This window comes from Cantharellus anzutake (genome assembly GCF_015039405.1).
Source record: "Cantharellus anzutake strain C23 chromosome Unknown EI90scaffold_120, whole genome shotgun sequence".
Lineage (NCBI taxonomy): Eukaryota > Fungi > Basidiomycota > Agaricomycetes > Cantharellales > Hydnaceae > Cantharellus > Cantharellus anzutake.
The window spans coordinates 226,886-238,251 of NW_024067070.1; the positions used below are offsets into that span (position 1 = coordinate 226,886).

General features: G+C 48.6%; 3 protein-coding genes across 3 annotated transcripts; 2 read left to right on the top strand and 1 right to left on the bottom strand.

Annotated features, from left to right (window-relative positions):
• The first annotated feature begins 2,275 nt into the window (after nucleotides 1–2,275).
• EI90DRAFT_3086789 (uncharacterized protein) lies at nucleotides 2,276–4,006 on the top strand. Its single transcript, XM_039062209.1, has 6 exons — nucleotides 2,276–2,841; nucleotides 2,967–3,049; nucleotides 3,104–3,194; nucleotides 3,272–3,304; nucleotides 3,363–3,392; nucleotides 3,470–4,006. The coding sequence occupies exons 1-6, from the start codon at nucleotides 2,689–2,691 to the stop codon at nucleotides 3,725–3,727; spliced, it is 648 nt and encodes a 215-aa protein (XP_038909115.1). The 5' UTR covers nucleotides 2,276–2,688; the 3' UTR covers nucleotides 3,728–4,006.
• A 3,006-nt stretch (nucleotides 4,007–7,012) lies between these two features.
• On the top strand, nucleotides 7,013–8,692 carry EI90DRAFT_3086796 (uncharacterized protein). Its single transcript, XM_039062210.1, has 6 exons — nucleotides 7,013–7,064; nucleotides 7,181–7,475; nucleotides 7,600–7,699; nucleotides 7,779–7,849; nucleotides 7,925–7,980; nucleotides 8,195–8,692. The coding sequence occupies exons 2-6, from the start codon at nucleotides 7,323–7,325 to the stop codon at nucleotides 8,448–8,450; spliced, it is 636 nt and encodes a 211-aa protein (XP_038909116.1). The 5' UTR covers nucleotides 7,013–7,064; nucleotides 7,181–7,322; the 3' UTR covers nucleotides 8,451–8,692.
• A 1,392-nt stretch (nucleotides 8,693–10,084) lies between these two features.
• On the bottom strand, nucleotides 10,085–10,826 carry EI90DRAFT_3086803 (uncharacterized protein; the record flags this gene model as incomplete). Its single annotated transcript, XM_039062211.1, has 2 exons — nucleotides 10,085–10,410; nucleotides 10,464–10,826. Coding segments are annotated over 2 exons (579 nt in total), but the record flags the coding sequence as incomplete, so codon positions are not given.
• Nucleotides 10,827–11,366: the final 540 nt, after the last annotated feature.

An 11,366-nucleotide genomic window follows, 5' to 3' on the forward strand; every position in this document is an offset into this window, starting at 1 on the left:
CGCCCAAATGTTCTAGTCTATATATATATTGCATTTGCCGATCGCACGCTCCCTGATCGGTGGAGTTTCGACTTTCATCAACCGCACTCCTTGCAATGAGGCCGCTTCTTTACTCGTGCATAGTATCCGTTGAATTTGATTTTCGAAATCCATACATAAAAACACTTCTTTACTAATCGGACACTAGAAACCGCGTAAACGCCATACTCCTACAAGCTGCATCTCGGTCCCCCCCCCGCCCGGTCCCCCATCCACAGCCTTCGTTTTGCTGGGTCTGTCTATCGCATTGCCCCACAGAAGTGAGCAATGAACAAAGCAGGCGGACATAGCGATATCAAAGCTCTTATCCTTCCCCCGGGCCCTTTCTGCCCATCTTTTCATGCTCTGTATTCGGGCGCGTACGATGAGCCCTCCCTGAAGAGATTACGTTTGGAGTCTGGTTCCAAGTGTTCTGGGAGTCCTGTCCATGCATTGACCGCAGGGTCGAGTTCGACTGGCGCCAACTTGTCGAAACCATAACTGTATGGGCACACTACTGTGTCTCGAATCGGTACCCGTGCAACACCTTTGTAGTCTGTGGTGTGTTACGATCCCGTGTTAGGTTCAGGATGACAATAGGATGTTGGTGAGTACTAACTCGCTGCCAAACGCCCCCTATCACTTTGTGCATTGATTATTCTACCTTCCAAGTCAGTACACATGGCCTTGCTTAGGCAGGTGACCAGCCTCTATTACGTCTTGCTTACGTCGCACGACAGTGGGATCAGCGCTAGTACCAATATCACAGCATACTTCGTTCCGATCGCCTCGCGTTTGCGCCGTTCTCCCTGATACAATGACTGAATCCGGATGTTAAGAGTTAGTTCACTCGCTTCGCTCTCGGTTAGCGTCTATCTGCTCGATAACGTACGTGACGGTATGAATCTCAGCTGGTTACCACGAACATCGCTTCACCCTCGTCTGTGGCCAGTAGTCCTCGACCCCGTCTTCGGCGAAGATTTCGATAAAGTTTACGCCAGTGGGCTCCCCACTTTTAATTTTCTCGCGCTTTAAATAGTCTGTGAATAGCAAACCAAGTGGCGCAACAATCGCTATCACAAGTTCACCGCATAGATCCGCAATTCCAGGATAAGCTTTACATCCACTCCCTCTACTTTCTAGCTCTAGCACTCCCGCAGGACTTATTCGCAGGTACGCTGTTGGAGGCACGGCTGCAATTACGTCGCGGTAGCCTTTATTGTTTGGAAGACTTGACCTGCTTGGGCTTGTGGGGGATAGTCGGACTAGTCGCCTCTGTCGTGACGTTAAAGAATAGATGTATAACAAGTAGGTGATGTGCGGATGCAGATTTCAGAATTAAATCAAAGCGTAAAGTACTGCTTGATGGATGGATAGATTTTAATGCGAGAACAATGTTGTTCAGTCCAGTAGACCGAGACTATCAGCAGGCCTATCTCAATCCCAGTTGGGTGTGGTTTAAGTCGAATTTCGAGGCTGGTTAATTCCTCGTAGTCAGTCAGTGCTTGCGTCTCGAGTTGCCCACGCTGCTCCTGTCCCTTGAGTGTTGTTGTTGTAGTTGTTTATTCTGGATATTTAACCTACAGGCTTGAGAGCGCCAAGGGCAGGGGTCGAGATAAATAAGGTGTCCTTCATCTCTCTGATAAGGTGTGGCTTGAGTGTTTGGCCGAGCTTGCGAGGCATTTGTTTACAGTGGGGGTTCCTCTTTTTTTACGTGGGAAAGCGCGTCGTGGAGTTGCGCGTCGTCACTTCACGCCGAAGGCGCTGCAAGCTCGGCCAAGGGGAAGACTTGTAACAATTGTAGCCTGGTTTGACAGTGTTTTCACATGATGAAACGAAAATACGTACTGCATTTCATTTCGTTTCTGCGCGCGCAGTAATTTTGTGGATTACAGTATGTAAGAGTCATCTCCATACGTCAGCGGAAGGGACTGGCTCCGCAGCCAGCATCCAGATGTAGGCAGGACTCCAGCCTCTATGACTTCGTAATAATATATAGAATCCAGATGCAAAGCCGTGCGTGTTCTCTGCTCAGAACTTCTGGTCTGTTGAACTCGCTAATCGCACATTTCCCGTCAGTTAATGCCCGAGAGTGAGATGTTGAACAAATGATCAACTACTGGTAATATTACAGCAAGCGTCAAAACAAAAAACGTGCGCCCGATTTGGATGAATATCCCAGCTACATAATTGACTATTTAGGAAATTAGTGCGCTGACGCTATGTCAGATGATCACATGGTCTTCTGGGCCATTCATCCAAATCGGCGTGGTTTTTTGTCTTTGACGCCGGCCCCAGTTCGAGGCAAGCCCGAGGGACAGCAGCTCGTACAAATCTCGAGCATCCCATTAACCCAACGTTACCGACCAATGTCCCTTATCATGTAGTGGCCATCCCCTGGTGTATAGATGGAACTGCTACGATCATTGCGAGACCGCCGGTCGGCGGTTATCAAGATCGATGTTTTCTAAGACGTTTATGAGCAATTACATTACTTGAAAAATCAGGGCAGTGCCATTACGATGGCTGAGAATAGTTAGATTTGAATTTGGAACCCTCAAGAACGTACCCCCAACTTTGTGCTGCCAGCCCTTGACTTTACCTCCTCACCTCCATAACTTCTGTTGCGGACTTTACCCCCTCAGGGGCAAGCAGAGAACAAAAACGCCGATGGCGAAACACTTGTTCTTTCTCTGGGCCCTTCGTGCCCTTTTCTTCGCGACCAGCGCTCGGGTTAGTTTGGCGTGTTCGATGGACTGCCCAAGTGTGGCGGATGGGATTACGGATGACGTTGATTTCCCAATCTCCTGGACAGGCTGTGTCGTGAGTTGCATGTCTCGGCTTCGGGGAGTTCAAATGACCCTGGCTCTTTCAAACCATACACCGTATGGGCGCGTTACCGTGTCCCGAACCGGTGGCACGCAACACGTTTTGTTTTTCTGGTGCAGACCCCCATTACGGTCCAAGTTTTATTGCTACCAGGGAGTAAGATATTGATGGTGTATCAAGGCTCGGCACCCAATATTCGCTTGTGCGTGATGGGTCCTAGTATCATTCCGGGTACTTATGCTACTCGCATCGCTAGCAATGTCTATGGTTTTACAGGACGCGAGGTGTACATATTTCTAACTGACGCTGACGGGTCGAGTCTGACAAGCTCAACATATCTAGTCCGGGTTCGTAAGCTGCACATGTCCCACATTCGCGCCTTGTCTGACAAGACGTTTTTTCTCTCTCTAACTCGATACCATAGCCGAACCCAACTGATACTTCCGCGATTGCTTCCGTGCGTATGAAGACCCGGGGCGGGTGAAGCCACAGCATTTTAACGATTCGTCCTCTAGATTTCTTCGCCTTCTCCTCGACCCCCATCGGTTAGTAGCTCTCAGCTTCGTTTTCTTCGATGGAGTTTACACCGTTGGGTTCCCCACCTTTCTCACGTTTGAAATAGCCTGTGACCAGCGAGACCACGACAACACGCTCGTTCACAACCCCTTTTCCATCCAGCTCAGATACAAACACCACTTCCAGTTCACCTCCGTCATCTACCTCTCCATCTCCATCACCTTCACACAGCAGCTCTCTTTCCACCGGAGTTATAGTCGGTATTGTTGGAGGGGTATCTGCACTAGCCGCGGTGATAGCTATCATTCGGAATGTTAAGAATGGCGGGGACATCACTTTAAATCTCATTCATTGTGGCAACTGAAGTAACTGCGTTGCTCGCATGGACCCTGGACTGTGTCATTCGGACTTAGGGTAGCGATGTATTTTGCATGTGCCCCTTTATTTTTCTTGCCTCTTATTTTTCTCTCATTTTATTCTGACCGAAGGTAGGTGGTATTCGGTCCATTGGTACTTGTCGAACGATTTTCCGATTTCTTGACCGAGGGCAACTCATTCTCGATCGTCAATAGCAGAGCGTAGGGATGCCACTTATTGAAGGGATGGGGGAGGGGACATCAATACGAACAACATGTCACAAGGCAAGACCAACATAATCATTTACTGGAGGCAGTAGCCTTGAAGGAGCGGCGAAGCTCGTGGATTTGAGGTGAAGGCAACATCTTTAAACCGTTTTGTATTTATGATTTCGACCAGGGGGTTGGACGGATCGCCGATGATGTCATCCACCTTGCTCGCAAGTATTTTCGGGAATGGGTGATGGCAAGCTCTGGGTGGGGGTCCGCCTACATCCGTCCCCGGAGCGCAGGACATGCAGAATGAAGAGTCAGCATACTGTACTAACCATAAGTTCGTCGCATGTCGCACTGGATTGAATTGATTAGTTGCCTCCGGCAACTCCCGGAGGCCGTGGGAATGAACTAACGGTCGTTATACTGCCGTTTTCCATTCAATAGTCCACGTGACGAATTTCGGTTCCGCGCTCGCTCGTTGCGCGAAGGCAAGCCCGGCGAAGAACAGCTCATATCTCTGCAACCAGATGAGCTAGGGACTTGCGGTTTCTTTTAAAATGCATGTATTTTACTCCTACAGATTAATTAGCCACCGATAATCCTAATTCTCGTTTTTTATAAATTCACATTTGTCACAATCCCCCCCATTTTTCTCAACAACGGCTGGATGGAAAGAGGTGAAAATTAGGCAGTAGGTAGTTCTTGTAAATATCTCGAACCCATTTTTTTTCTAATTGATAGGACTTTTTCTCGTTTCTTAATCAGGTTATGTGCCATTCCGGTGACTCACACAGTCCCCCCCACTTTCCTCAACAACTACTGAGTGAAACAGGATAAAAGTCGCGCAGTGAGTAGTTCTTCCATATGTCTCAAACACATTTTTTTTTTCTGATTGATAAGATTTTTTTCGTTTTTTAATTAGGGTGGGTGTTCAAGACCATGCTCAATGTAGCTTGACACCGTCCCCCCTGATTTCCTCGACAACGGGAGGGTGCAGCGCAGTGAAAGTCAGACAGTAAGTTCTTCTGGTATTTATCTCAAACCCTTTTTTTTTTTTCTAATCGATAGGATTTTTTTTCGTTTTTTAATTGGGTTCTGTCTTCATTGCGGGCTCACCTCAGGTTTGATGGCTTTTCCTCAACAATGGATGGTGGAATGGGATGAAAGTTAAAAAACGAAAAAAAATCCTATCGATTAAAAAAAAAAAATGGGTTTGAGATAAATACCAGAAGAACTTACTGTCTGACTTTCACTGCACTGCACCCTCCCGTTGTCGAGGAAATCAGGGGGGACAGTGTCAAGCTACATTGAGCATGGTCTTGAACACCCACCCTAATTAAAAAACGAAAAAAAATCTTATCAATTAGAAAAAAAAAGGTGTTTGAGACATATGGAAGAACTACTCACTGCGTGACTTTTATCCTGTTTCACTCAGTAGTTGTTGAGGAAAGTGGGGGGGACTGTGTGAGTCACCGGAATGGCACATAACCTGATTAAGAAACGAGAAAAAGTCCTATCAATTAGAAAAAAAAATGGGTTCGAGATATTTACAAGAACTACCTACTGCCTAATTTTCACCTCTTTCCATCCAGCCGTTGTTGAGAAAAATGGGGGGGATTGTGACAAATGTGAATTTATAAAAAACGAGAATTAGGATTATCGGTGGCTAATTAATCTGTAGGAGTAAAATACATGCATTTTAAAAGAAACCACAAGTCCCTAGCTCATCTGGTTGCAGAGATATGAGCTGTTCTTTGCCGGGCTTGCCTTCGCGCAACGAGCGAGCGCGGAACCGAAATTCGTCACGTGGACTATTGAATGGAAAACGGCAGTACTACAGTGACCATATGAGACCGTAGTCATTTCCAAACGTCATCGCAGCGTTAGGCTCAATCACGGGACGTCCCCAAAGATGTAACCAGGTGTGCATTGGATTTCGCTCTTCGTAGACCGACTTTCGTTGACGGCGCCCCAAATGGTAATGGATCACTTCTACTGAACCCTGACATGTTCTAAGACGGCAAGCGAAGACTGAAGACTTGCTTTAGCAAACAGCTGGTGCATAGCAACCCACTCCGAGCCCGAAAACCCAGGGGTCAGAATGAGCGCTTCAAGGAGGGACCCGTAACGAACTCATGTGCCACACAGATTACCGGAGTGGAAGTGGGACACATATATGGTCTTGTAACGAATGACGGGGATATTGCAAGCGCATGAGCCAGAGGGGATTTGAGAACACAAACCACAGGTGGTGGTGGTGATATGCAATATATCGGATCGACCGGAGCATGGGAGGAACGCAAGGCGGGGGATGAGTCTTGTGAATTGCATAACTCAAATTGAGCGCGGTGTCAGACGCCTTCACAGTGCGTTTGCTCTCAATCCCAGACTCTGATAATGGGATGTGGTCCAAGTCGAATTTCGAGGCTGGTTCTCGAGTTGCCCTGTTTGAGAGTAGCATGACGCCAGTAGCTTGATGAATCAACCCCCCTGTGGCTTGTGTTTTTTTATTTTTCTGACAGTGCTTCCACACGTGGAACTCTATATATTATTTATTTGTCATAGAGGCAGGAGTCCTGCTTAACGTGGAACGAAAGTACTTATGATACATTTCCGCGCGCGCGCGTGACAGTACATATGTAAATCTCTCACCAGAAACTATATATATGCCATACGGAGGCTGCCTCAGCCTATCGCTGGAAGGGGGACTGGCTCGGCAGCCAGAGGTTTCCCAAAGCGTCCGAACGCAAAGCGGTGCATGTTCCCTGCTTCTGGTCTGTTGAACTCCCTAATATAAGTAATCGCACATTTCCCCTCAGTTGATGCCCGAGAGTGGACCTGCAGTGAGACGTTGGATGATCAATTTACTGGCAATACAGCAAGCGTCAAAAAAAACGACGTGCGTCCGAATTGGATGAATGGCCCAGCTAATTGACTATTTAGAAAATCAGTGGGCGCTTCAATGTCGGATGATTACATGGTCTTCGGGGCAATTCATCCAAATCGAGCGGCGCGTACAAATCCTGAGCCATCCCATTGACCCGACATTTTCCTTACTTCTCATGCAGTGACCACCTCCATCCCCCGGTGTATAGATGGAACTGCCACGATCATCGCGAGGCCGCAGGTTATCAACACAGAATTAACTAGATGTTTCCTAAAATGTCTGGAAGCTGGCTCTTGCTCCTCGCTTCCAAGGTCAGGGCGGCGCCATTCTAGTGTCTGAGAATGTGCTGGATTTGAATTTTGGAATCTTCAAGAACGTCTTTCCCCTTCAACTTTGCGCTGCCTGCCCTTGACTTTCCTCCCCCCCCCCCACCTCCATAACTTCTGTTGTGGACTTTAACTATCATCCCCCTCAGGGGCAAGCAAATAACAAACACACCGATGGCGAAACACTTGTTCTTCCTCTGGGCCCTTCGCGCCCTTCTCTTCGCGGCCAGCGCTTGGGTTAGTTTGGCGTGTTCAATGACTTACCCAAGTGCGCCGGATGGGATTACGGATAACCTTTACTTCCCAATTTCCTGGACAGGCTGTGTCGTGAGTCCCGTGTGTCGGCTGCAGGGAGTTCGACTGACTCTGGCTCTTCCAAACCATATACCGTATGGGCGCATTACCGTGTCCCAAACCGGTGGCACGCAACACGTTTTGTTCTCTGGTGCAGACCCCCGTTACGGTTCAAGTTTTATTGCTACCAGGTAGCAAGATATTGGCGGTGTATCAAGGCTCGGTAGCCGATCTGAGCTTGTGCGTGATGGGTCCTGGTATCATCCCGGATGATATCCACAATCGGATACCATACTTATGCTACTCGCATCGCTAGCTATGTCAATCATTGTGCAGGACGCGGGGTGTACATATTTCTAACTGACGCTGCCGGGTCGAGTGTGACAAGCCCTACATATATAGTCCTGGTTCGCAAGCTACACGTGTCCCACTTTCCCGCCGTTGTCTGACAAAGCGTTTTTTTTTCTAACTCGATACCATAGCCGAACCCAACTGATACTCTCGCGATTGCTTCCGTGCGTATTAAGACCCGGGGCCGGTGAAGCCACAGCATTTTTAACGATCTGTCCTCTAGATTTCTTCGCTTTCTCTTCAATCCCTGTTGGTTAGTAGTTCTCAGCTTCGTTTTCTTCGATGGGGCTTACACCGTTGGGTTTCCCGCCTTTCTTGCGTTTGAAATAGTCTGTGACTACCACAACAAGCTCATCCACAACCCATTTTGCATCCAGCTCATACATAAGCACCACTTCCAGTTCGCCTCCGTCATCTACATCTACATCTACATCCTCATCCTCATCCTCATCTACATCTACATCTACATCTACATCTTCATCCTCATCCTCATCCTCATCTCCACCTCCTTCACACAGCAGCCCTCTTTCCACAGGAGCTATAGTCGGTATTGTTATTGGAGCGGTCTCTGCACTAGCCGCGGTGGTAGCTATCCTCGTTCGGACTGTTAAGGGTGGCGGGGACATCACTTTTAATCTCATTCATTGTGGTAACTGAAGTAAACTGTGTTGCTCGCAATGAACCCTGCACTGTGTCATTCAGACTTAGGGCAGCGATGTGTTTTGCTTGTGCCCCTTTATTAATTTTTCTTTTCTCTTGTCTTGTTTTCACCGGAAGTGGGTGGTATTTGATCCATTGATACTTGTCGACCGATTTTCCGATTTCCTTTGACCGAGGGGCAACTCATTCTCGATCGTCAACAGCAGAGCGTGGGAATGCCACTTATTGAAGGGATGGGGAATAACAGGCTCATGAAAAGTTTGACAGCACAAAGCAAGACCAACATAATCATTCACAGGAGGCAGTAGCCTTGAAGGAGCAGCAAGGCTTGTGGATTTGAGGTGAAGGCAACATTCATTGGACCGTTTTGTATATGATTTGGACCAGGGGGTGGATGGATCGCCGTCCACTTTGCTCGCGAGTAATTTCGGGAATGGGTGATGGCAAGCTCTGAGTGGGGCCCACCAACATCCTTCCCCAGAGCGCAGGACATGCAGAATGGAGAGTCAACATGCATCATGAGCGTAGCGAAGCGGTTGGGGCAGGCAGAAACATCATCCGGTAGGCGAGAGATAAGAACGGATAGAGGCTAAATTCACACCACCTGGAGGTAGGGGAGATAAGCCGACAAACAGAAACATCTCGCTTTAAGACCAGACTCTGTGGTGACATTTGCAGCAAGTGGGACTATGTGAGACCGCAGTGAACTTTGGCCATTTCCAAACGTCATCGCAGCGTTAGGCTCAATCACGGGACGCCCCCCCCCCCCAAAGGTGTAACCAGAGGTGTGCATTGAATGTTGAGGGTTCGTCAATCCACCACCTTAAGTCCCCAATGGCCGAATAAACACAAGCTCGTTCACTTTTTGTAGACCGACTTTCGTTGACGGCGCCCCAAATGGTGATGGATCACTTCTACTGAACCCTAAGACGGCAAGCGAAGTCCCGCCTTAGCCAACAGGTGGGTAGAAACAACTTACAGCAACACTCAGAATAAGAGGGCTGACTGAATGGATGGTAGGGTGCTACTTGGCTGCAAAACGGTAGTGACTAGCTCCTTGCGATGGGATGGCCGTCCGACCATATCCACCGATTCGGTGGTGCCTGCGTTGATAACAACCTGGACGTCTGCCGCTGTTCACTTTACGGACAGATGAGATCTGGTCAAGGGCGCGCTCTATCGATCATCAGTGCCGATCGTTCCAAAGGAAGCAGCCGTAGATCGAAGGAAGGGAGAGGGGTTAAAGAAACAGGCAACTAATTGTAGAGCGGAACTCTCCGGGGTTCCGCCGTGAAGGCATTACTGCAAGTTGCTAGTCTTAGGTTGCCTCTACCACTATGGGATTGAGCAGAGGTGCACCTGGCCTCGGCGCTTCGTGATGCCTGTTGCATGCTGTATCATCCGATTGCCCAGTAGCACGGCACCTCCCCGACAAGCTGCTCTCCCCTCTCGCAGACAGTTCTTATAAGCTTCAGATGACCAGCCTCTATTACGTTTTGCTTACGTCATGGGATCGGTACTAACACAAATGCTAGGCAGTTCTGGGTCCAAAGTGACAAGTGGCCCAACGGTGGTGCAGGCCCGTGGGCTGTTTTCCCTGTGTTTGTGCCATTGTCTCAAACAGTGTTGCACAAGACCAAGTCAGACTCGTGGTCACGGGGACTCTGAGTCAGATTGAGTCCGGACTGGGTGTCTCGGTCCGTCAGGTCTGAACTAACGGACTTATAACGGACTAACGGATTTAGCTACAAGCGCTTAACGTGTCACCGCAAACATTCCACCCTGCCACCGTCTCTAAGCTCCCATCTAGGTCTAAGTTCCTCTCTCGTGTTAAGAGGTCTTCCATCTCTGTTTCTAGCACTAAGTTCCGCTCACCCTGGATCCAGTAAAGGTCCCACATTGAATCTCGCGTCAAGTTGAAAATATCTCGTACCCTTTTCCCCTGCAAACTTACACCCTAACGGCAGGCTGTAAATAGATACTTTGGGAGGAATGGAAAATATAACTTACTTGGGGGGATCTTGATGGTAGACTCCGCGCAAAATTCATTTCAGATTGTTCTGCATTGTAGTCACTGGTGAGGTCTTGAAGAAGATTGGCACGGAAAGGATGGTAGCCATGGTTTATGTCATCAGGAATGCAGGAGGGATGTCCATGCTCGGGCTCCAAATGGCCCCCAGAGGGGTCACGGTCGCTAGTGGAAGGAGCAAGTCCGAATGAACGACGGATTCTCTTCCTATGTGAACCATCGACTGCATGTTGGTGGTTGAGGTCTAGTTTGATAGATGAGATTTTCACCATCTTCTCAACAGATAGTCGATTGCGTGCGGGGTTCTTTGTGTCCCCAGTGATAGAGAAGAAGCACTCCGAATCAGCTGAATTACAAACAAATGAGAAGATGAGAATAGCGAGTCATGCCAGTGGGTCTGTCAGGGCAATAGCCCCGAACCCCGAGTCATATGTAAATTAGATACATATAGTCACGTGGGTAAGCGGAAACCTCCGGGTAACTGCTTACACACCACCGTAAAATACACATACTTGTATCACTTACGGCTTTGTGTGCTGAGCTACCCAAAGACCTCACACTTTTTTAAGTGTATGAGGTGTGTTTTACAACACAACCCACAACAACTACATAATCTTAACATCTGACTCGGAAGCGCCTATGGCGCCTAAACACGCCTGCAAGGGCAAAGTCGCATCTGCAGCGACACTAAAAAGAAATGAGCGGTTCATTAAGAAACCGCAATCTCCCATCATGGGAGATTCAAACCAAAAGCTGTCGTCAGACGACGACGAGGATCAATGTCACGACCATGCATCCCAGCCCGTTAGCCGCCCGTCCCGATGCCGCCCGAGCCCATTCCCGCTATGCGAGCGCGAGCGCGAGCCCCGACCTCAGCCCTATCC